Raw genomic sequence first — 26591 nt, forward strand, 5'->3', positions numbered from 1 at the left:
AAAAAAAAAAGAAAAAGAAAAGAATTACAAAAAGAAAATGAATATCTTCCACACGAGGTAATCATTTCACTCTCTCGACAATTCCAAAAATAGAATTTTCCCTCTAAACCGCAACTTTCTATTTACTTATCCCTCTCGAGCGCCATATCTCCAGAAATTGAATAAAGATCGATAGTAAACCGATTAATCAAAATGATGCGTACGTGTCATCGATGTGTCTCGAGACGAGGTTTCCGGTAAAAAGCTGGGTGAGGGGGGGGGGGGGGGGGGGAGGGAGAGGGCCAGACGTTCACCCTTCCTATGGAGCACCGCAGAAGAGAGCAGAAAGTCTCTCTCCGTCGATCTTCATCCTCCTCTTGTTCCTCCTCCTCCTCCACCTTCTCGTTCCAGCGTGGAGGAGCCGACTCACTGGCCAGAGAACTCGAGTCTCTCCTGCGGAACATCCCCGGCAGTTTCACGTCGACGGTCATCCGGATCGACTCGCGGCCAAGGTCGTTCGTCAATGCTCTCTTTTGCGCGTTCACCAATCCAATACGTCGATTTTAAAGGGAGCAAGTTTCGATTTGTGAAAGAGGAATTGTGCTTCGATCTTTATCGTCGAAAGGGATCGTGTAATTTTGTTGTAAATGAAGAAGATGGAAGAATCCGGAGTATTGTGGATCGACCAGTGATTTTCACGATGGAATTAATAGTGCATCGGGTGTTTCTCGAGAGGATTTTGGATATTTCTACGTTTGAAGACTTTTTGGGGATAACGAGATTAAGAGGATTGGGAAAGTAAGTGGAATTTGTTATTAATATATAGTTAGATATCACGTGTCATTAAAAGAATTTAAGATTTTAAGAATTGTCTTCTTGTTCTCGATAATAATTTCTTTGTTTCAGAGTGAAAAATATTTTATTAAATATAAGTGAAAGAGAAAGAAAGATTCGATCTTCCTTTATTTATTTGTATAATAATATTATCCATATAAGTATTCATATATACTCATTTTGTATCATTTTCATTATTAATAATTCGATTACAATAGTAAATCTCATATATTTAATTTGTTCAATTCAAGAATATTTCTAAAAAAAAAAAAAAAAAACAAAGAATAAAGTTTTTCTCGTTTAATATATTTATAAATATTCTTTGGATAAATACTATTAAAATATCAAAAATAATTATCTTTCTTTAACCTTAAAAAAATTAGTTCTTGAAGAAATTGAGTAAAAATATGTAAATTTTATTTAAAAAGAAAAAAGATAAAAGAAATCAACAATGTTTTGTTTATTTTAGTTTTTACTCAATTTCACAAAGATTATCTTATTCATTTTTTTAACTCTATTTTCTTCCATTTAACTTCCATTTTTCCCCGATTTATCCGACCAATCGGAGATTTTCACCTCGAAGGAGCGAGCGAGTTCGACACGATTTTCCTTCGCACGCAAACAGTTTCATGTGACCAGTTTTAGTAACTTCCGTCTATTTATTCAATTTCTTCAGACTGAACTCGGCCGGCAAACGAACCATAAACTTGGTAATTGTAATTCGAACGATCCACACTCTTTAAATCGGGAAACTACTAGTTTCTTTACGCGATTCGTCGACACGTGATGTTGATATCCATTTGTCGACCTTAATATTCGTTGCCTTTGCCGGCCATCGCGTGAACAAAGATATATACTTCGTCATTCGAGGAGATGACAGCCGTCTCTAAATAAATACCAACTGGTTTTTATCTTGTAATTACTCCGCAATATTATATTTATTTAAATTATATTTATTGAAATGATAGAATATTTAGTGAATTGAGAAGATATTTAAAAAAAAGAAAATAAAATCGTTTTTTAATACATCAATCCTAATTAACTACATATTTTATAATATGTATATTTCTTTTGATATAATATAATATAATATTATTTTATTATATTTATTTTTAAAATAAATTCTAACCTTAAATTTGTTACTGAATTATTATTATTATTAAAAGATTATTAAAAAATTAACAATAAAAATGATAGATACAATTTAGCCAATTCATCGTTTTTTTTGTTATAAATTATTTATTTAAAAAAATTTATTTATAAATTATATTTCTAAATTAATTTATATATATATTATATAGAATACCGATAAGAACGTACTAGTTTTAAAAAATATTTTTCGTTGATAAATTAGTTGATAAAGAATTCAGAAAAAGTAGTAAAGTTAATGTCTCGTGAATAGATTTCGTTCAAGTTTATGGACCATTCTTTTGTTTGAGTTACGTTTAAAAATGAAATCTCGTTCAGCGGCTTGTTAAACAGATAATTAAGCCACGTATTTAATTTTAACTCGAGATAAGTATTGAATTTAAGCTCTCCAAATATCTTCATCTTGAATATTTTTTTTAATTATATTTTACTCATGCAATGTGTAATTAATCATCTGTGATTTCAGATGATTATAAATTAATCTTTTCATATTAGTATTGATTAAACAATCATGATTGATTCAATTAATAAAATTTGAAAAATTAAACATTGGTCCTAAATTTTCTCTAAAAAATATGCGACTTTCTTCAAATCCTATAGTCATCCTATATCAATCATTAAAATCTTGATCATAGAATAATTCAGCTATTTTGTTAAAAATAATTTATCAATAAAAAATATAAACATTATTGAATGAATAAGTTAATAATTAAATTTCCAAGTAATTGATACTTCTTTTTTTATAATTTTTCAATTAAAACATTATTATATTTCATTACATCCATCGCACAAAATTCATTAATATAGATCTGCTATTATTTGTGATTTTTACAATAATATTTAATCCGATTGCTCAACGGATCATCTGTCCCCAATGTTTGAGACGAACAAGAAAATTTAAAATTCGTTCCCGTTTGTCGCAATTAACAGACAGAATAATTGTCCAATTTTCGATAATCGGTCTCACAACTTGAGCGTGCAACGGTGAACGTATGAACAGATGGGCTTCGTTTAAGTGCTCGTGTCAGCGACAGTTATTCTCCATAATACACAAGTTGAGAAGATAGCCACCTTCAGAAAAGTCGATCCGAATAACTGTACAAGGTTTTACGCGGCTTCGTTTTTCAGAAGAATTCGTAAATTAGAAATTATAATTACCATATATAACATGTATATTCTATATTCTTTTTCCACTTATTCTGAACGGATTCTGATACGATCCAATACACCATCCTAGAAGGAAATGATTCTTTATTAGATTTTGAATGACATTCGCAATTTTGGTGAGAGTAATTGGATGAGGATTAATTAAGAAGATTGAATTCTTTTATAAATTGCCTTTATACGAATCTTGGAAGTGAAAAGAATTTTATCACGATACATAAATAAATTTATCTTTTGAATGTTATCGAGCTACGTGATTCGATATTTTTAGGGAGATTAGAACTTGATTTAATATTTATCTCAAAAATAAACTTTCTATACTAATATTTTTGAAAAAATATTTCTTTTGTAATTAAAATTTTCAATTAATTAATAATATTCTCATTTTTCCTTATACGTTTCTATTGTTTGATTAATTTAAATGTTTTAAAATAATGTGAATAAAGTATTTATAATTATATATTTTGAAAAAGTTTTCCAATAGCAATGGAATCTTTTTTATTTGATCATGGCACAATGTTGATTTTGTAAATGCTATCTTAATAATATAAAATTTCACAAATATTAGATTTCATCTTTTAATAACAAAATTATAAAATATTAAAAGAACAAATTAGATAGCATACCGATATGAAATCATAATATTTTCATATTATTGATCATGCAAACAATTTAAAAAATAATTAGATTCTTTTAGTATTAAAATTTTTAACATTTACAAATTTTCATGATAATTTTTCTTTTCGCACACGAAATTTGTTATTCTTATCAGTTCCCTCAAATACATCTCTCGATTCTGTAAAACAATTCAAAGAATCATTATAAAGCATTAACGATGCAAAATTAAAATATCTTTATAAATCAATTTCCATTCTTTTGATAACGAAGTTATATTCTTAAGAAATACTGTATGCAGATATTAAAAAATATCATCACGCACATCGTGAAATTCAAGTTTTGCATCGCTTCTTTCCCGAAAGATCAATGTTCAAAAGAAACGCGAGTGCCAAGTGAAAATCGAGCGGTGTTCATGTCGATGGCATGCATGCAATAATTCTATCGAGTATTCGCGATTTCTATCGCGGTAAACAATTGCGATTCGCGAAACATAATTCCTCCTTATCCATTCTAAACCAGGTTTCGTATGACTTGCGAACTTGCGAGCGTGAAAATTCGCTTTGGAATTCGCTGATGCAACAATAGCAAAGATGTTCTAGTTACGATTTACGATCAGACACAAACCGTAAGGAAATTGAGCGAGATTCATTGATTCATCGAGAGCTTAATTCACATAGTTATGACATGTTGAATCTTTTGCATAAAAAGATTGATATTCTGAAAAAAAAAGTTGTTTATTATATTTTCTAAAATAATAAAAAAAATTTATAATAATATAGATCATGTTGATATTATATTATTCACATATTCAAGATAATACAAAACTCTATCCATCTGTCCAAGTTATTATTCTGAAATTAAAAATAAAACAATTCCAAATTAAATTTCTTTATTAAATTTTTAAAATTAAATATAAAATTTAGAATAAAAAAAAGATAAATCTAAAAGTACTTAAAGTACAATTCATTACAATTATTATACACAGGTGAATAAATCAGGATTAAAAATGTGTCACATATTAATAGAAATTATAATAATTTTACTAATAATATTTTTCCTAAAAATATATTGAAAAAATATGCAAATTAATATACTTGTTAAAGATATTACATGAAAGAATCTGTTCCAAAAAACAGTGCAGCTCTTCTGCAGTTCTTCATTAAGAATAGGATGGATATTCATGGCTAAAAGCAGCATGTCGAAGGGTGAAATTACGAGGAGCTATCACTTTTACTGAAACTTTGAAAGGCGTCCATCGAGAAGATCGGATAAGTCTTTCTTATCCAATTTTCTTGCCTGCAATTACAGTTTTAATTGCTGGTACGTCCGACGCGGTTTGTTCTCGCATAAATTTAACGCAGGTTGCGGATCAGCGGCAAGTGTCCGTGGAAACGAGGTGAGATCCTTGCCAGATCTCCACAATCCAATCCTGCGAATTTTTTTCACCGCCACTTACCTTCGTGAACTTCTTATTGGACGTTCAAAAGTTCATTGACATTTTTATTTCTTGCCATCTTTTATAATCGAGTCTCTTTTTCCTGTTAAAGAAAGAAAGAATTTAGAATATTGCATCGATCCATCGATATACATTGCTCACCATAAATACTTTGGGAAACATAATCAGTACAGTAATCTTCATGAGATCATTTTTTTGAAGATTGAACCATCTATTTTTATATTCTTATGCTAAATTCTTTTTCTTTTTCTCGAAAAAAAATCATTTACACCAAGAAATGAAAAGTAAAAATTTTTCTTCCAAGAAAATTAATAAAATTCAATGTTTAAAAAATTTTTAAACAATTAAAATTGCATATAAATTTGAAGATTGAAGTTTTTCCAGTTTAAATGAAGTGCTTTGCACGTGTATCCAAAATATTACTGCTGATATCAAATTATTTTTATCATGCTTTTCATTCAAAGTAAAGATGTTGATCTAAAACAATGTATAAGCAATCGATAATCCAATAATCGATATGATAAAATTTTATAATGAAAGATAATTACCTGTTATTGAAAAAAAACATTTATTGAATTATTTCAGAACGAATGACGTCGATATATAGAAATACAATCAAGAGAAAAGCCATAGGGAGCCTGCAAGACGTGGATCTTATTCTAATATAATTTAAATTAAAAATGTCTTGCGTGGGGATGTCCTGTTACGAAGATGGCTTCCGGTTGGCTGGTCCCGCATCGGAATGCTCTCTCAGGAGCAAAGCTCGCATCGATGCCCTTTTCGAGGACTCGAGGTACAAATTTAATATTTTTCTCCATTTCTCAAATTCCTAGAAAAAAAAAGAAAAGAAATTAAAGGAACGAAACGTTACTCAACGTTATTTATCGATTTATAGATCGATTTACGGATCCAACATTGGCGGATGGTACGGTGGGGTATCGACTATGAACTCGAATTACGTGGAGAACGTGGGGGCGGAAGAGCAAAGGCGGGTGAACAGCGCCGTGCAAGCGCGGATCGAAGCGATGTTCGCCTCGGTGGAGGCCGAAAGCGGAACACCCGAAGAATGCGTCGCTGCAATTTTACCGGTAAATATACATATTGATTACTTTCCTTTATAATTTTCATTCGTTCCCATAGTAATTATTTTATTCTCGAATGATAACGTTGATGCTTATTATTAACATTGTTTATGATATATATATTTTTTGTATCCAGTTACAAAGAAAAATTACCTTTCCCTTTGTATGAAACATTTTTTTTTATACAATAAATAATTTATACGTTCGTTGAAATAACATTTTGTATACATACACGATTAAACAAAGTTAGAATGGTAAAAATTTTAATTAAAAAATCTTGTAATTCTTAATTTTCTTCTATTTTTAATAAATTCAATTTTCTTAAGAATTTAACGTCATTATGAAAAATTCATTCGCTCGAAATTTTTAAAAATTTTTCATCTTCTTTATCTTTAAATACAGAAAAAAAAAAAATGAAGAAATCTCAATTTTTCGAGAACAAAATTCGAATTGATTTTCTTAAAATAATATTTTAGAACAAATCGGTATATTTAATGCAATTCGCCAAACGTGTATCGCGCAGCAAAGATTTCACTGCAATTAGACGGGATCACGAAGAAAAAGAAGATTTTCACTTATGTTAATTTGACCATACGGCCTCGTCACCGCATCCCTCTCCCTAAGTACTGAGAAAAATCTCTGAACGATCATTCGTTCCACTCTCGAGACGAGTTCGCAGCTGTTCGCGCCTTGGCCACGTATTCACCTACTTCGCGAGTTGAAAATTGCCTTTAAACACGCATCGATCGCTTTACGCTTCATCAAGAATATATCAAACTCGTACGGACGATGAATGAAAAAAAATCTTTTCCCAATTTTACTTTTAGATCAATTCTATTCGAGAATTGGGAAAATATACTCGAATAACGATGAGATATTAAAAAAATTGTAAAGTTTCTTAATACGATATATATAGAATATTGTAAATTAATTGAATACATATTAAATATTTCAATTAATTATTTAATCATGGTTACTCTAAATTCTTTCATGTATGAAAAATTTTAAAAATAATTCAATGCAAAGCAATTTCGAATGGAGATAAAATTTAGATTTAGTATAATTGGTTGTACTACTTGTTCGTTCGAAAATTATATCATTAATTATCAATTCTTTTTTTTACAATTAACACGATAATATGGATTTTTATTGATTTTCAAATTTTTCTAATAACGTTGTAAAAAAAAATGATAATAATTTTCAACACACTTTAAATCTTTGATAAAACTGATCCCACTATTTACTTCAAGTGGATAATCCTGAAGAATATCTTAAAAATATCTACATTTTTTTTCCTTTTATATTTTTTTTTATCTGATCAAAGAGACGTATGTTAAATAATATTTGGCCGAATGAGGGTAGAACGAAACGTGTCAGCAGAGATTAAGAGCGTCGTAACACTTAATATTGTGTACTACTAATTATGCGACACGGTTGAGCGAAATTTTCATCGAGAAAGAGGCGAATATCGTTCCTAATGTCTAAGAGACGATGGAAAATATGTCGACGAGGTTGTTTCGTGCGATATTTTTGAACAATTTTAACTCCCAATTCGCGTGATATCGTGGTACACATTCCTCTTCAAAATTGATTTCTCTGAAGAGAACTATCTAATCCAAGTCATACGTATATATATATTAGTCATCGTATGAGGGAACAATTTCTTTGGAAAATTTTAAAATTATAAAAATTGTAATAAATCCTTCGATATGTAACCATTTCGATATTTGACCATAGCGAGAAAAATATTTTCGTGTCGTTTATATAATGGTTGAAGAAGAAACTGAAAACTTTTACATGCTTTCGTTTGGATAAAGAATCACCGAAACATACCTACTTTCTACTATATGAAATCATACGATGTATTATTATTTCTATTATCCGAGATTTACAGTTTTTTCCTCGTGAAAATAATTTTATTTCATTATTCTCGATTTTTAAAAATCATCACGATATTTTGATTAAAATTAATATTATCTCTATAAAAACTTTCGTTAAATGAATTAATAAATTTTTTTCTATATGATTATACACATATATATATACATTATTAATATTAAAAATTGTAGAAATCTATAAAAAAGACTACAACCGAGATAAATAATTTTTAATAGTTTTCTAACGTGTAATTTATTATAAATATATTATAGTAAAATCTTGAAATCTTGAAATTAGTTCAATGTCTTTTTAAAACTTTTTATTTATGAAGGATGAATAATTCGCATAAAAGAGGATTCTTTTATCCAAGCAATATAATTTTTTGAAGTACACCTTTCATATTTCATCAAATGAAATGTTGTTAATAAATTCGTAGGACATCTCTATGAAGGACTGATTCTTCAAAATAATTGAAGTTAATATTGGATGAAGCAAAATGAAATTCTACTTTTATTTCACTTAACACAAATTTCAATCGTATATAATAATAAATTAATAAATAAGCCTCAAGCTTATTAATATTTTTCTATAATCTTTATGTTTCTCTTTAAAATCTTCCAAAGGTATCTCACATACCAATAATTTATAACATAACCCAATGTGAATCCACATTTGATGGATACGAATTACTAAAAAAAAAAAAAAAGAAAAAAGGAAATTATTAATAACTATTGAATTGAAATATCGGAAGACAAAAGAGCAGACTTTTCTCAGGTATCCGCGGTCCCAACGATTTTTAATCATCACTTTCATTCCATTCACGATTCACGAAGCGTGACTAGGCTGGACTATGTATTCGGAGCACTGAAAAATTCCCCTTCGTTGCCACGAATAGGTATGCGGATTTTTCTTATTGCCCCGCTTTTATGCTCTCCCTCTTCCGCATCGTTTCGTTGCACCATCCGCGATGTTGCCTCGCCGAGGTCAGATCATTGCCTCAGATCATTGCCTCGACGCGATCCACAGAATTATACGATCTTGAAAATTGAGAAAGGAATTTCTTTCTAGGAGAAGAAATTCTTGAATTCGTGATCTTTTCTAGATAACGCGATTTAAAAAAAAAAAAAAAGTGCATTTCTGGTTTTGAAAAGGCAACGAAGCGATAAGAAAAGTGGGAAAGTGGGTTTGTGGGGGAATTTGTAACATGGAGAAAGAACGAGTTCACGTATGGTCGAAGGTTCGATGCACGGTATATTTTTAAAGAAAGAAATTTGGGTACAAGATCTGGAGAAAGGGAGTATACTGGATTGAATGTAGGGTAGACTTAAGCATTATTGAAAATAAAATATTTTGCAGTCGTCGTTGAAAATAATTTTAATTAAAAATATTATGATTCCTATTAAAAATGCGAATAGAACAGAGCAATAGAAGAATAAAGTTCGATTAAAATAACGTATTATCTTATTTTGGCTAAATGTTGTTGAAATAATTATCTTCTTTAAACTATTTTATATTTTATTATTTATATTTCTCAAATAAAATAATTTCTTTTACTAATACTTTTGCTCATTGTAAAAACATCGAAATATTTCAATACAACATTTTTTTTATCAGCGTTAAATTTAAACCATTATCATATATCATTCGTTCCATCATTCGCAGATGTCTGTCCCAGTATGCAAACTAACTTCGTTGTTACAGTTACGGATAAAGTCTGTTGAAGTAGTAAAAAAGTGTGTCACATTGCGTCTTTTAGCATACTTTAAAAATTCATTTTTTTCACTGTCCAAATTATCATATACTGAACGATAGACGTTTAAAAATATTCTCAAGAGGCATCCTAAAAATAGTATTCATAAATCTTTATACATAGTTCTAAATGAAAGGGTATCTAATTTTTTCGTTAATAATTTTTCGTTTCATTTTTATTAAAAACATGCAACAAACAATTATATCGCAACGATGAAACGATATTACAATGATTCTGCTTAATCACGATCGATGAAAATTCTTGATAATACCGTCGATTTATCTATATAATTTACCATATTTATATCTTAATGAACTTTCATTATACCGTATTTAAATGCGCGTGCCTAGCTATCTTTTTAATAGATCCATTTTTCACTCTAATGATATCTGTCTGATATACCTGATAACCGATTAGGATAACTAATTCGAGGCTTTTGATAATAGCCATATCATAACGTATAATATTTTTCAATTTACTTTAATATTTTTAATTCACTTTTTTCCATTTTAATTTCAGTATATAATACCAAGAAATACATTGATAAATTTGTAAGCAATCATATTTATCACATACAAAATAGAAAATCTTTGTAAATAATTATGAAAGTAAGCGTTTACATCCAAATTCTATTTTTCTAAGTAAGGAACATGTTTATATTGCTGCAGTTAGAAATATTAAAAAAAATATTAAAAAAAATCTTACTTTAGAAAAGAGAAATTATTTGTATGAAATTCATCATTCACTCAGGTGAAATACATGGGAGCAGCTCCAGTGGGTGGTCGCGTAGCCAGCGTGCGAGGTCTCCAAGAGCCTCTGCGTCAGCTTCTGGAAAGGATCGACGAATCCGTGAGGGCGGAACTCGAGGTTTCGAGACGAGGGCTCAGTTTTCGCATCAACGACACCTGCGAGAAGAACAACCCCTTTCGCAGAATCGCGGTGTGGAGCGCGCTCAGGCTGCGCGGTAAACGCGTGCAATCGGGAGAGCTGCATCACGCTTTCTTGCCGTTGGTAGGCGATCACGAGCAGAGCCAGACAGGCGAGGAGAAGCACGCAGACTTGTACAGGTGAGCATCGCGATGGAAAGCGTCTCTCGAGGAGAAATTAATGACGTCGTGGTTACCTGTAATTAAATTTTTTTCACGTGTTAGTACGATGACCTTGAGAAGAAGTGTATAATCGTAATTACAAAAATGGAGAAATTTTCATATAACGATATTATCGTTGGCTGTATTGTTCTATATTCAAACATATTTTTCATTAATCAGCATTAAGCAAATATTTTATCATACATCATATATCGAATAATTGAAATTTGGTTGAAAGACGAAACTGAAAATGAATTCTTTTATTCATCGAATATTTTATTAAAAAAATATTTTCTTCTAATGTTTATTTAAACATAATAAATTTTATTTTTATATAATTAATTACAATATTAAAATATATAATAAAGTTAATAAAATGAATTAACTTATCGAGCATTACTAATGATTAATAATTGTCTGACCATTAAACTGATTCGATTACCGATTACTGGATCGACCAAGCAACGAACCGATCCAATGATTAATGGATCGATAAATAATCGCTGGCTTGTTATCGGTTGATCGATAAACAATTTTAACGAGTAAACGAAATGACTAATCAATTCGAAAAATATTTTGTCGGAGAAAAAGATTGTTGACTAACTCGATTCTTTGCAGAACGATGCGTGGATTGAAAACGACAGCGGAAAATTATCCACCCATATTCGCGGTGGTGATGCGACGACCAGGCGCGACGAGATTATTAGAGTGTCACGCGTTCGCGTGTAAAACGGAAGACGACGCGGTGGCCGCGGCTGCGACCCTCTACAGAGCTCTTCTGGCCGATCTCGATGCGAATCGGCGTCGGCCAAGGCACGCGAATGGCGTTGGTTGCGTGAGCCTAGCTTCGATAGCCTCCAGCGATCGAAAACTGCCCAGCCTGAGCAGCAGACTCGGCATCAGAGCGAACATTTCCCAAGCGGAGTCTGTTAAGCCGACTGCTTCGCATCCTGTGAGACCGCCGCGAACGAAGAAGACCACCTCGGTGTCCAGTTCGGTGACGGAGGACGAAAGCTCGAAACCGTCGGAGTTGCAAAAAGCGCCGAGAAGGAAGAAGAAGAATTCGGACGTGAAGGCGGAAGATATATTGGAGGCGCGAGGGAGAAGAAGGGAGACGCCGAAGGAAAAGATGATTCCGATGATGGTGCAGAATTTCAATTCTATCCAGAAAAACTTCGATTCGAGGGGGAATCTGTCTGAAAAGGAAGAGTGGCAAAACTCGAAGAACAAGATATTTGGAGGTAAATCAGACTCGATGGTGTCGGAAAAAATTGAAATTGACAATTTCAATAAATCCTCGAGTAAAATTTACGATATCGGAGCTAATGGATTGTACGAGACTGTTTCCAATAGATACGAGATGTGTCCTGTGAGTGGAAAAGCAGGGAAAAATGAGAATCTTAGGAAGCAGACCCCCGAATCGGAAAACGCGAAGGACAAGATGTACGAAAAGACGCGTGATTCCTACGAGCTGATCCCTTCGAAAGATGTCTCGAAGAGTCAAGAGGCGTATTCCTCGAATAAATCTCTCAAATCGAACGCTTTGATCCACGAAAGGATCGAGAAACCGACTTGCAAGAGCGAAGAAAACTCGTTGTACGAACGAGCGAATAAAAGAGGTAGCAGGGAGAGACTCTACGAGGATCATTTCAAAGACGTTGACAAGATATACAGCCTTGCTCAAGAGGATATTCAGAGAACCGGTAAACTCGAGAGAGGGAAGATAAGAAGTTCCCAGGAGGACATTTTCTTCGCCAGATCTCGTAAAACTGACTTTTACCAATCGAGTCAGGAGAATTTCGACGATTCCGTGTCCGTGGAACGAAGAAGATCGAGGGACCATGAAAAATGTACATCTGGAAAACGCGTGAGCAGAGTTGTCACTATGGACAAGCCTCTGAAGAAACAGTCGAGCGATTCCACGTCGAATTTGGACTTATCCGAGTGTAATCAGCCGAGGATCAGGAAGAGGAGCAGAGCTGGCAGCGAGCCACCCGTTAGCAGATCCGAGGACGGGACGAAGAACCTTCAAGAAGGCAAATTGAAGAGATCTCAAAGCGACATTGACGTGGATCGAGGAGATCTGATGACCAGGGTCGAGTTGCCTAGAAGAGGAAGCTTTTTGAATCCTGGAAGCGCTAGGAGGCCTAACAGCATCAAAGGTGGCACTCCTCTAGGATTCACAGAGCTGTTCGACGAGTTTAGAAATCAGGAAGGTCTGACCAGTGTTGACGATATCTTGGCAGCTATTATCGGTTAGTATTTCCTTTCGATAAAATTGAAAATATATTCGTAACGATAATCATATAACGCACGATATTTTTATTATTTTTCACTTAGATCCCGAGGGGATGTCCTTCAACGATTTGAAACCATTGTATAAAGAATTCTTGTTAAAATTGGCGGCGACGTTGACGCAGGATGAGTTGTATCAGAGATCAGCGAGCATAATGAGAAGGCGTCGAAGACCTCAACGAAGACGATCGAATCGACGAACCTGCTTACTTGGCAGGGCTATCAAGAGGTCGGTGTCGAGGTTGAAAGGTGGACCGACAGAATTCACTTCCGTCATATTCCCTGCAAAAAGATTGAACGACAGTTTCGGTAGCAGTTCTTCCTGCGATGTCAGAAACAATCACAGAAACCGCGTATTGGCTAACAGGCTGGCGAAGAGAAGGTCTTCTTGGAGGACGAGTAAAAATGGTTGCCACACTACTTCGGAGGACAGTGATACATGTAAATAAAAATATTTAATTTCTTATTTCTTTAGGAAAATAAGTGATCGAATAATTGCCACTTTATCTATAATCATATTTATTCATATTATTTGAATATAAAATTTTCTCATTTTGACAAACAATCTGTATGCTTCAAATTTACTTTATATTTGTTAAAATTTATTTTAAAAGATGCTAAACACACGAATAATCTATTCTGTTATTGTATAAATCTCAGTTCTAATTTAATTATTTGTTAATTGAATGAAGTGGCAATTATTGAATCGCTGAAAATTATTTGAAACACCTATTTTATATTGTGAAAGAAATATAGATATTTAAAAATGTTGAACTTTATGAAAGAAAATTACGTAAAACTTACGGAGTTTGAAAATCAATTACTATTTAACATAGATTAAAAAAAAATGTCACAAAAGATTTACCAAAGTGTTGAAAATTCTACAGGTAGAAGACTAAACAGAAGCGCAGGCGTTGCCGCGAATAGGAGCAGCAGTGGTTACGTGAGTTGCAGCGAGTGCAGTTACGATTCCGAGTCTTGCACCTGCGTATCGGCGGACAAGTGTTACTGCTCGTTGTCCAGAAGGATTCCGGAACAGCCTCACGTACCTCCAAACACGGTGGTGTGCTCGTGTGACACCGACAGCTGCTCCGAGAGCAATAAGTGTTACTGCGCCCGACAACCGATTCGTCCGACAATCCTGGAACAATTGAGGCAAAGGGGCATCGTGCCCTACGAAAGCACCTTAAGCCGAGCCGGAAGCCCAGACAGGGCACGGGCGACGAAGACTGGGAGAGGTCGAACGCCTTCTCAAGGTTTGGATGTACTCAAGGTATATTATGTCAAAATTAAATGCGTTAATTAAATTTTTATATGGAGAAATTAACATAACTAGATTTTTATTTGTTTGAAGAAAAGATTTTAGATTCGTTAAAATTCAAACATAATAATTCAAATGTTTGGAATTTCGAAGAAGAAATTTTAAGAACTTTGAGAATTTAAGATTTTAAATGCAAAGAATTCGTTTGGATATTTTGATACCTGAAAATGAATAATTAAAATTAGATAAAGTAATTAAAGTGTAAAATTACATTGTTAATTTATACTTATACTTTTTAGAAGCAGTCGTCGTCAAGCTATGGCAGTTCGAACAATCTCGCCCTGGATTACGATCTTTTCAATCCAGATCGGAAATCTCAACAATCGTCGGACAGTGAAAAAGTGTTGGTCGTTAGTGCCAGAGACACACAGGGTCGTTTGGTATACGTTGGTGGGGCAGACAGGAATAAGAAATGTCATTCCCATTCTTCCGGTCGATCTGGAGCGCATCACGAAGCCCTTTCCATCAAGAAAAGCGCGGAAATCGCGGCAGTCTTCGGGGCTGATTCGAATAGGATCAGTAGACGAGCTAGTAATGCCTCCAGCATTAAGAGTTCTATTAGTCTCGAGGCTGGACTAGGATATTTACCATGATGATTATTGATCTTAATTCTTCCTATTTGATCTAATCGAAATATTTTAAAGATATAAAATATTTTTTTAAGTTATCGAGAATTAATAAACTGATGATAAATGGCAATGACGTAATTTTAAATAGGAAGATGCCAAAGAGATTAAAAAAGTATATTATGAATTTATGATGAAGGAATTTTTTATCTGTATGTATAATTATATATTATATATGTATATGTATATATATATATATATATATATATATATATATATATATATATAAATTATTTTTTTTATTTTTATTAAGAAAGAAACACCAGTTAGCAAAAAGGTGTAAATATTGTATGACATACTTGACTTAAATGGAAATATTTAGAAATAAATAAATAAAAGATATTAAATTATATATTACTTAAATGTAAATGCTAGTGATATTATTATATGTTTTATTTTTATCATTATATATTTGTTTTACTAGAAAAATATTTGAAACTATTTGAAATGTGTATTAAGCTTTTATACAATTTAATTCGAAAAAATTGATGATGATAAATGCTCCAATATATCGATATATACATATATAGTTATTAATTTATAACAATACCGTGATTTATATTTAATTCGGATATATCATAATAGTATCATATTTGCGAGACTTGATCTCAGCAAGAATTACTTTGAGTCGAGTAAATTAAAATCATATTATTGTTCGCATTAAAAAGAAATATAATAAAATAAAATGCAAAAGAAAAGAGAAAAGAAAATATCAACTTGTTATTCTAATAATAATATGCAAATATTTTACGAATATGTATTACCTGTTTTTCTTCGTTTCTTTAATTTTTTGAAATATATATATACAAAAAAATTGATTTTATTAAAATTTAGTCTATATTTATTTATAATTTGTGATTATTAAAATATGTGATCGATTATGTTTGTTCAAATTCTTATTAATTCATCTAATAGTCTAATAATTATATATAAGATTTGATAATTTAATTAAAAATAAAAACAATCGATAAAAGGGAACAGTGCAATATCACACGCAATCTCGTTTTTCACGAGATAAATTGTTATTTTATATTTATAATATGTACATTTTGTGAAATGTATATGAAATAATTCGTATTATTGTACCAATAATATCATCATGTACTATTAATAAAGTCTTGATCCATTTTATAAAATTTCTCCGAGTATTCTATTGGAACCTCTATATTTTTTAGATTATCCAAACCTATTTCTTCTTCGGTTCTAAAATTTAAATAACATTTGTTATTTTATATAAAACAAAAAAAATTTGAAAGAAGAAAGAATCAAAATCTCTGTACCTAATCAAAATATCTACAACATTTTCACAACTTAACAATGCATTTTTATTTTGCTCCCATTTATGATATTCTCTGAGTATGATGTATGTATTTTGTGCTCTCAATATTTCTCGGCCTCTTTTTGTTGCACATAGTTGAGCTAAAGCTTCCAGTAACATAATCCTAAAACAATTAAAAAATAAAAGTTTCTAAAAAATAAAAAATAAAAACTTAAAAAAATTTTTAATACCTAATATCCAAATCTGGCTCTCTTTGCTTTGTTTCTGGTAAGTATTGCAAACTAACTGGCAATTTATCATTATCATCATCGTCAAATTCTTCTGGTCCAGCCAAAGGTAATAAAAGATATGATAAAATATCTACTTCAGGACTTAACAACCATTCATGATTTTCTACATCAAAACAACAGTTTTTCAAGGTGCCAATAATTCCACCCCGCCTTATTATACTATCTGCATATTCTGTGAAAGGAAGTAGTCTCTGAATGACATTACGATCTCTGTCCATTAAGTACCTATATTATATAATAAAATTAAGATAAATAAAATTGATAATTAAATAAAAATAGAAAAATTAATTGATAACTTACCTCCTTACACGTGGAGATTGACTAAGATTGCTGAAAACAGGTCCTAAATAATGAAGTTTGGCACCAACATTATTATATTGTTTAGCAGTAAATGCTGCTACAATACTGTCCCAAGTATAATCACTATTTTCAAAAAGTGTTATAATTCTATCCACTAAATGCAATGGTCTGGTCATATTGGAAAGAATCATACAACAAGGATCTGCTAAAATACTTTCTTTGTTCATTATAAATCTATAAAAGAAATTAATAAAAATATTTATAAAAATAAGAAAAATATTATTTGATTTAGTTAATGATACGTCTACCTAATACAAACATGAATTAAATTGTAATTATATTTTTCATTCTTTGGTTGAGTTTCTGAAATTAATAAAAATGCATTTGTTCCTAGTTCATCTGCAGTTATGTTTATCAAAGCTAGAATTGCATCTTTTGAGATTGCAGTGGAAAAGTCTTGAGTCAAGGCAATTAATTGTACTAATAAATCTGGAAGTTTTAATAACAATTCTCGTCCTTCAATGGTGCCTGTTATACCTGGAATATGATAATTATCATGATGGAAATTAATAAAATTAAGAGATTAAAATTGAAATAATAAAACATTTTTTAATAATAAATACTCACTGAGAATATGTTCTAAAGCAGTAGCTTTTAAATCTAATCGCGTATTTGGATTTAAATATTGCGATATTTCTTGAAGAGATTCCATCGTAAATAAATAATTTTTTTTAATAAAATAACCAAGACATATATACACAATCACAATGAATTATAAAATACACAATAAAAACTTGGATTTCTGAAAAAAATTTGATTATTAGAATAAAAATTAAGGAATTACTGCCATCTTTAGAGCCATAAATGAAACTTATATAGACAAAGAGAGCAAACAACAAGAGAAGGACAGAGATAGGATAAAAATATTGAAATCAGCGCCATCTTCAGAGTGCCGCAAATGAAACTCATAAAGAAAGGACAGAAGATAGTAAGACAAAGATAGAGATAGATTAAGAATTGACTGCTAATGCCATCTTTGGATGCTTTCAGAAAGGTAATTTTTTAAAGAGATTTCTATGGTGCAGGAGAGATGGCGCCAGTAATAAATAAGAACTGGTTATTACCGCCATCTATGAGTGATTTTAGAAAGATGATTTTGAAGAGATACCGATAATGCCCGAAAGATGGCGCTAATTGTCAATTCTTAATATGTCTCTATCTTTGTCTTACTATCTTCTGTCCTTTCTTTGTGAGTTTCATTTGCGGCACTCTGAAGATGGCGCTAATTTCAATATTTTTATCCTATCTCTGTCCTTCTCTTATTATTTGCTCTCCTTGTCTATACATATTTCATCTAGCATTCTAAAGATGGCACTAATTTCAATATTTTTATTCCATGATTTATAAGTTTTTATAAATTTTTATAACATGAAAAAAATTATATGCCTATTCTACATTTTATTTGTATATATATTTTTAACAAATGACAAATTAAAAATTCAATAACACTGAATATGTTTAATTAAATATTTGTAATTTATTGTTTCGGTATTTTTACAATATAACATTTTTTAAATGAAATTGATAATAATTTAACTAAAATTTTCAAACTTGTATAACGTTTCGTAAAATAATATAAAATAATATTTAACTATTGTTTTATACATATAACATAATATATAAATTTTTATTTTATTTAAAGATTTTATCACATCAATATATTATCATCTATTTAATATGACTAGTATTAGAATAAATATATATGAAGTAGAAATTATTTGAATATTTACACGCTTGTTAATTATACAAATTATAAATTATTTGATACAAAGCTCTGTTTTTTGGACATTTGCAATTTGTTAGAATACTGTGCTACTGTGCTACTTTAAAACAATATAATCATTTATGAAAGTTAATTAAAGAAGAAAATATAATGTCTTTGTATATTATTAATAAAAATAAATAAAATAAATATTAAATTAAATAATCTTATGTTAATAATCTTAAATTCTTATTTAGTACATTCATTTTAAGCTATGTTTATACATATATTATTTTATGCATGTGTATAGTACTAAATTTAAAAAAGTGCACATTCATTGATGAACTTTGAAATTATACTTATGCAAAATAAATTATTTTTTTAGCAAAAATTAATATATGTATTTATATATAATATTGTATATAATGTTTTTTCATCAATTATATCAATATCATTAAAGAATAAATAGAATAACAATTATTTTACATATTTTAACTACAAGATTGTTTTAAATATTTTTTCGACAACAAAATATAAAAATAAACGGCCAACCCAAATCGGGAAGCTGTAATAAATAAGCACTACTTAAGTAAAAATTACTTAAGTTTAGAATAAAGTTTTTTTTTATCCTAAAAACTCTTAGTTTTTAGAATGTCAATAGAAACACAATTATAATACAATAAAGTATTATTATAAAATAAACTTTTGTGTCTTAACTATAGTATTATACATACTTTGCATATATTATAGATTTTTAAAATTTGTTAAATTTTAGATAAAAATTCTATATCTTTAATTTATATTTGCTTGAAGAATTGTCTATTATCTTCATTGTTTTTTGTTCATTCATATTATTTTGCTCATATACTGTATATATAAGTACATCTGATTAATATATAAAATCTTTAATAATGTCTATAGTTTCTATAGTTTTATATATTGTGGAATGCGTATTAATTTAAAAATTTGACATTTTTCTTTGTAATGTAATCCAATCCATAATTTTTTGTTGAAGTCTTCTTTTTTGTAGTAAAACTTCAGCAGCTTTCTGAAATTTTTCTTCATTTCTGCGAATATACATTTTTGCATCCTGTTCTAATTGAGTGATCTTTTCAGGACGTATTTCTACCATTGATAACATCTCCGTCAAATATGGATTAAAACGAAAATAAACATATTCTGGTAAGAGGTCATTCAACATCGTATGTACAGCTGCACAATGTATCGTTATTAATATTTAAGTACATTCAATATGCAATAAATATTTCAAGAAATAATCCTAATACCTTCTGTATCAGTTGCACTATCTAAAATTTTATAAAATTTTTCTTTCCAACTTGAAATCGCAATTTCCGCAGATTTTTTGTTATTTCCACAAATTTGACTCGGCGTTCTTCCAGTTCCAAATGAAATCACGCATTGAATTGGACTATTTGGCCATAATTGTTTAGCTTCGTGTAATGCAACTGCACAAGGATTATTTACCAAAATACCTATATAAAATTAAAATATTATTTAATAAATTTTTAATATCAATATTAATATCAATATTAATATTATATAATATTGTAATATCTATACCTCCATCTTGATGAAGATATTCACCACATTTAAATTCTTCAAAATAACTAGGTGCTGCAGCAGATGCTCTAATAGCTTCCCATAATTTATGTTTATAAGATCCTATATATAAACTTTCGACTCTATGAGGTAAAGTATAATTTCGAAATACATAAGCCATTACGCGCTCATGATTTACTACAGCAGATATAGCTGAAAACTAAAAAATTTTTGCAAAATTTGTTAAAATTAACAAATATTGAATTTTTAATATTTTCATCTCAATCATCATATTTTGCTTATAAGTAGAAGATAATAAATACTTTTGGAGAGGTAGAATCGCGAGCAGTTTTTATAAGAATTTTTTCTCCTAAATGTTCTTTTAATAATTTTTCCCAAAGAGCTGTATCATAATATCCATGGCTCCATACCAAGTTGCTTGTACCTTTTATAGCACTTTGAGTAAATACTTTGGCACTTAGTTCTTTGTATAATTCTGATATCTCATATAATGATTTTCGTTTATGTCCACCTATAAATAATGTTATTATTAAAATGTTAAGTGCAAAATTCTAATAAATTTTATTATTTTACATTAACTTTTATTCCATAAATGTTTTATCTTAAATAAAAATTACTAAATAATTACTAAATAATAAAAATTACTAAATAAATACCATATTTTATTGAAAAAAAAAAATTAAATATGAAAATAATAAAAAGAAGAAAGATTCATAATTTTACATATTATATATATTCACTATATATTAGTAAATTATAGTAAATTAAATTATTTATATAATTAATTTTTAAATATTATATATACAAATATTATACATTATATATATAATATTATTATATAATACATATACATACCTAAAACAGCAGCAAGAATAGCTCCTGTACTCACACCACATATATAATCAAACATTTCATAAGTTTTTTTGCCCGTTAGTCTCTCCAGTTTTTTTAACATTTCTATAACTAATACTCCACGCATACCTCCACCATCAATAGAAAGAATTCTAATACCTCTGCCAGGCAATGGATCAGTATAACCTAATACTGTTAATGCTTCTCTTATAGGTGCTGAAATTTCAAAACATTTAAAATGCTAAAAATCTTATTTATACATTCTCTCTCTCTCTCTCTCTCTCTCTCTCTCTCTCTCTCTCTCTCTCTCTCTCTTTCTTATTAAAAGTATTTCTAAATTATTTTATACCTCTTATTTGTTCATCTTTAATTCTTTGTCGAGTTTTAAGCAATATTTTAATTGCTCCTTCCTTAATAGCATAATGTCTAGCTTCTGAATATTGATCAATATGTAATAATAAATCTTCAATCCTCCTCAAACATGAAGCATTTGATTCAGCAGTTGCAATAGCATTCAAAACATGACGTGTTCTAGATGCAATACTGTGTTTTGGTATATTTTTATGAAGATTTATTTTCCATTTTTGTGATACGACTAATCCAGCTGTTTTATTTTGAGCAGAATTAAATATTAGTGCATTAAGAAATTGAGAAAGAGATTGGGATCCTATTTTAGCTTGAAATTTATTCTCACTTGTGATATCTTCATGAGTTTGCTATAAAAGTTATTAAATATAAATAAAAAAATTATTTTTTAAAAAATCATTTGAATCTACATTTTTCATGTTATTTAAATTATTTGACTTACTTTTTTACATTCACTAGTATTGGTAATTAATGTCTTTTCTTCTAAAGTTTCTAATATTACATTTTTTTTTTCTTTTTCGCTATTATTACATTTTTTCACATCTGATATTTTCGTATCATTTGTGTTTTTTGAAAATTCAATTGGTGACAATTTTTTCAAAGTATTTATTTGCGAATATGTTACTTTTTGTAAAAAATCTAACCAATTTTTGGATAAAATAATTTGTAGACTTTTGTCATAACCAGATTTGTGTAAAAAATCTTTCAATTGCATTAAAAGTTTTGTATGATTTTGCATAGACATTTTCATTTTCCATAAAGAAGCATTTTTTATACGATTTAACAATTTATTTCTATTAACACTTCCACTATAACCTTTACCCGCAGCACTATCTGTCAATTGTCTAAAAATACAAAGTACACATTTATTATTCCATATACTTCTATTGAAGTAAGAAATCATTAAATTTAAATTTAAAAAAAATTTTGCACTTATCTTATACAAATATTTTATTTTGTCTTATAAAAATATAAATAATCTACAACAATATTTAAAATATTATAAGTATAATTATAATAAATAATTTTTTATCCAAACACTTATATTAAATATGATTGTACAAATATAAGAAAAATAATTAATGGATTTAAGATTAATTAAATTCATAAATATGTATATCATACATTATACTAGTTTTAATATTTGCTTAATTTCACATCGACTATTCCCGAACAAAGTTTATTTGAAGTGTAACTATTATTAATTCAAACGTAAGCTCAATATACGTATATGTACGTAATGTTATATTTAACATATACTTATATATATATATATATATATATATATATATATATATATATATATATATATATATATATATATATATATATATATATGTCAAATATCTAATTAATTAATTAGAAATTAATTTAATGATAATTATAAAAAGTACGATTATAAAAAACAAAGATTATAAGAAAATATATTATTTAGTATTTCAACATTAGTTTTTTGTAAAATTTCATTGAAAATTGAAGAATTCAATGAAAATTAATATAATATGTTTAAACAGATATAAAAAAATTATAATGTTTTATCAAACAATGACATACAAAGTTGGAATGATAATAGAATATTTTATTATATTATCGTTTACCTCGATAAAAAAATAAATCTTTGATATTTAATACTTGTATTTCGCGTCATTATTTATTTTATTTTATTTTTTGCACTTTTTATATCAATATGAAAATATTGCGAGATAAATTAATTAAATGAATTATGAAAATTTAGTGACAATTTTTTAAAGTGTCTATATTAGTTTTAGTTTTTAATTAATTTTCACTATATTTTATAGATCATTTAAAGATAATTGTTAAGATAATAATTAAGATAATAATTAATTAGTATTATTTTTTTTCGTCTTTGATTTTACTTTGTTGTACTTCGTAATACAAAGTACTTACATACTAAATTATTTCGAACACTAAATACACACTAATCTAAATACCTTTGATTCAGCTTTTATAAAAGAACTGATGACGTAGTTGACAACATTCATTTTGTAAATAAAATCACTGTTCCACCAATGAGATTTGTAGATAGCTGTATATAAGATACTACTTTAGTAGGTAATATGATTAGAACAAGTGTTATATATTAATATTAATTATATTGTTTAATCTTTTGTATCATCATCTTCATTGCATGTAAACATATTAATAATATTTACATATATATGTACATATATATATAAGATTGAAAATAATGAAAAATAAAAATATTTTTCTTTTAAAAATGTAAATATTTATATTTTTTATTCATTAATTAAAATTTCTTTGCTTATAAGAAATGTTTTAAATTGTTATCCTTTGTTATACTATATTTCATTATTATAATAGAAGAAAAAAAAATTATAAATTATTTAATCCTGATACATATACCAGATAAATGTTTCTTCCTTTATATATGAATATGTACATAAAAATTTTGAATTTAAACTTTTTTTAGGTTATATTATATTATTTCTGAAGTATGTGATTATAATGTGACTAACGATATATCATATCAAAGAAAGTATTATAGAATATACATGATACTTAAAAGTAGACTTACAGCTATGAAATGACTTTAAGAACAAGTATAGATAAAGAAATTAAATAGTGGGAAAAGGACAGAGATAAAGTAAAAATTGTGGAATCAACGCTATCTTCAGAGTGTTGCAAATGAAACTTACAAAGAAAAGATAGAAGAAGACTAAGAAAAGGATAGAAATAAAATAAGAATGGATCACTATCGCCATCTATTAAATTTCAAAGACATCTCTTCAAAAACAGGTAAATTAGAAAGGTAAGTAGAATTAAGAATTGATTACTAGTACCATCTTTTAAATATTTTTGAATATACCAAGTGATATTAGATTCTGTTTGTACTCAATAGATGGCGCTGATAGTTCATTCTCATTCTATCTCTATCTTTCTTCTATTATTTTCTGTCCTTGTGTCTTGAGTTTCATTTGCGGCACTCTGAAGATGGCGCTGATTTCAATATTTTTACCCTCTCTCTGTCCTTGTCTTATTATTAGATCTCCTTGTCTCTCTTTATACTTCCTTTTAGCGCGGATCATAAATATATACCCATTGAACATACTTTCATTTTTTTAAATGTATAATATATATTCAGAGCATTTCAAACTTAATATTTAATAAATTATTTTAATTTTCAAATAAAATACATCTTTATTCTTAAATCAAATAGCAAAATATTTCATAAAAATTTTTTATTTTATAGAATTGTTGGAATTTAATATTTTAATATATTATATCAAATATGTAAAAAATATTTATTTCAAGAATTTTATTTTAATAAATTGCGACTATAACAAATTCTATTATAGATTTCATATAAAAATTTTAACTTATATTAATTAACTATATTAATAAAGACAAACAAATTTTATCAAAATTTATAATCGCACTAGATCGATAGATTGTTCGGTAACATTGTGTTTTTCAAGGTTAGCGTTGCAAGCGAGAAGATGCATCGATTATGCATTCGTGACCCTTATTTCACTAGAAGCAAAGATGATGAGGCTAATCGAAAAGAGAAAAACTATTGCCGATCATATCGGATCAACTTTATGTAGATACTGCATCAAACTTCCTTCGTATTCCGAGGGCTGTAATTATTTAACGCGGAGATCCATCCGTTCTCAATTCATCAATGTAACCTTGTAACGAATTTCAAAGACTTTGCGTGGGATGATAAAAAAATTTTCGAAATATACTGGGATATATTGGAACAGTACTGATATTTTTAAAAATTTAAGAAGATGAATTTCTTTGAATGAAAAATATTAAAATTGATTCGAAATTACTTTTTTTCATTAATTTTAAACTGGAACTGGAAAATTAGACTAATATGATATAAATTTGTTTTTTCCGAAGTAAATTATATGTTCAGAAGATATTCATATATTCATGGGATATTCTAAAGGTTCTGATTTGATTTTAAAGATTAAAATAAATAGAAATAGTTTTTTTCTTTAATACAAAAATTATACTCGTTCGCTTAATTTTACTTTAGATGGAGATAAAAATGTGATGGAGATTTTTAATCGCTTCATCTAGAATAAAAATTAAATTGCATAATAAAAAAATATTCTTATTATATCTATTAACATTATCGATACATTATTAATAGAATATCATATTCATCATTTTAATCCATGATTATACGAGTATATTGAATTTTTATGATCGATGTAGAAATAATTCTCGAAACTACGAAATTTATTATTGTAAAATTTTACATTTGTGAACCATTATACAACATATTATGGAAATATTTCTTTTTTAATTTTATCTTTACGTTCATATTCAGCTAATCCAAAAATATTCGATTCTTCACTTTTATTATTTTTAATTCAACAAAGGAATTTTTTATTAAAAATTTAATTAACAAGAAAAAATATATCAAATCCTATATAAAATAATTCTTTTTTTTTAATAAGAGTTAACACGTTCAAAGAAAATTAGAAAAATAATGAAAATACGGGTATGTTACATTTCTTTTCTCCGAGTCGTGTTGTTTCAATGTTTCCCTCCTTAATGATGCATATTTCACACCCAACTATGAAAGCATTCGTGTTTTCTGTCCTAGTTGACCGTTGTTAAGGGGATTATTAGTGGCGTGCAACGTTTAAGCTGAAAATTATATTCATCTTTGTTTGTGAATCTGAGAGTTATTTTACCAGAACTTTGTCTTCTGTGTTCGTGACGTTTTCTTTGTTAAATATGAAATAGACTATTATTACTTTTTTGTTTGGACAACATGTCATAATGCTTCCTATTTGTGTTTATTCCGCAATTATTATACAGAATGATCCTCCTTTTAATTCTTGGTTAAATAATAGAAACTTCATAGAAAATATTTATGCTACTATTCAATATTTATTTATAAATTATTATATTACAAATT

General features: G+C 28.7%; 3 protein-coding genes across 6 annotated transcripts; 1 reads left to right on the forward strand and 2 right to left on the reverse strand.

Moving 5' to 3' along the window:
- Positions 1-260: 260 nt before the first annotated feature.
- LOC726699 lies at positions 261-15381 on the forward strand. Of its 2 annotated transcripts, none has more exons than XM_001122422.5 (8): positions 261-777; positions 5786-5993; positions 6096-6288; positions 10661-10977; positions 11617-13253; positions 13339-13734; positions 14181-14566; positions 14854-15381. In XM_001122422.5, exons 2-8 carry the CDS (start codon positions 5881-5883, stop codon positions 15205-15207), a joined length of 3396 nt encoding a protein of 1131 aa, XP_001122422.1. In that variant the 5' UTR covers positions 261-777; positions 5786-5880; the 3' UTR covers positions 15208-15381. The 2 variants fall into 2 exon arrangements, with proteins under 2 accessions (XP_001122422.1, XP_006557734.1); XM_006557671.3 differs by having other exon boundaries at positions 14181-14549; positions 14854-15085.
- Positions 15382-16238: 857 nt separating this feature from the next.
- Positions 16239-17821, reverse strand: LOC413192 (protein HGH1 homolog). The gene is made up of 6 exons (XM_396642.7): positions 17737-17821; positions 17418-17646; positions 17110-17343; positions 16750-17034; positions 16521-16682; positions 16239-16443 (listed from the first exon to the last, which is right to left on the reverse strand). The coding sequence occupies exons 1-6, from the start codon at positions 17819-17821 to the stop codon at positions 16338-16340; spliced, it is 1101 nt and encodes a 366-aa protein (XP_396642.2). The 3' UTR covers positions 16239-16337.
- A 1065-nt stretch (positions 17822-18886) lies between these two features.
- Positions 18887-23639, reverse strand: LOC726656 (calcium-independent phospholipase A2-gamma). Of its 3 annotated transcripts, none has more exons than XM_006557669.3 (8): positions 23623-23639; positions 22113-22515; positions 21654-22020; positions 21308-21520; positions 20755-20963; positions 20453-20651; positions 20158-20364; positions 18887-20083 (listed from the first exon to the last, which is right to left on the reverse strand). In XM_006557669.3, the coding sequence occupies exons 2-8, from the start codon at positions 22419-22421 to the stop codon at positions 19830-19832; spliced, it is 1758 nt and encodes a 585-aa protein (XP_006557732.2). In that variant the 5' UTR covers positions 22422-22515; positions 23623-23639; the 3' UTR covers positions 18887-19829. The 3 variants fall into 3 exon arrangements, with proteins under 3 accessions (XP_006557732.2, XP_026297499.1, XP_001122377.3); XM_026441714.1 differs by lacking the exon at positions 23623-23639 and adding an exon at positions 23269-23318; XM_001122377.5 differs by lacking the exon at positions 23623-23639 and having other exon boundaries at positions 22113-22775.
- Positions 23640-26591: the final 2952 nt, after the last annotated feature.

The sequence above is a fragment of the Apis mellifera genome, linkage group LG7, assembly GCF_003254395.2.
Source record: "Apis mellifera strain DH4 linkage group LG7, Amel_HAv3.1, whole genome shotgun sequence".
Classification (NCBI taxonomy): Eukaryota; Metazoa; Arthropoda; class Insecta; order Hymenoptera; family Apidae; genus Apis; species Apis mellifera.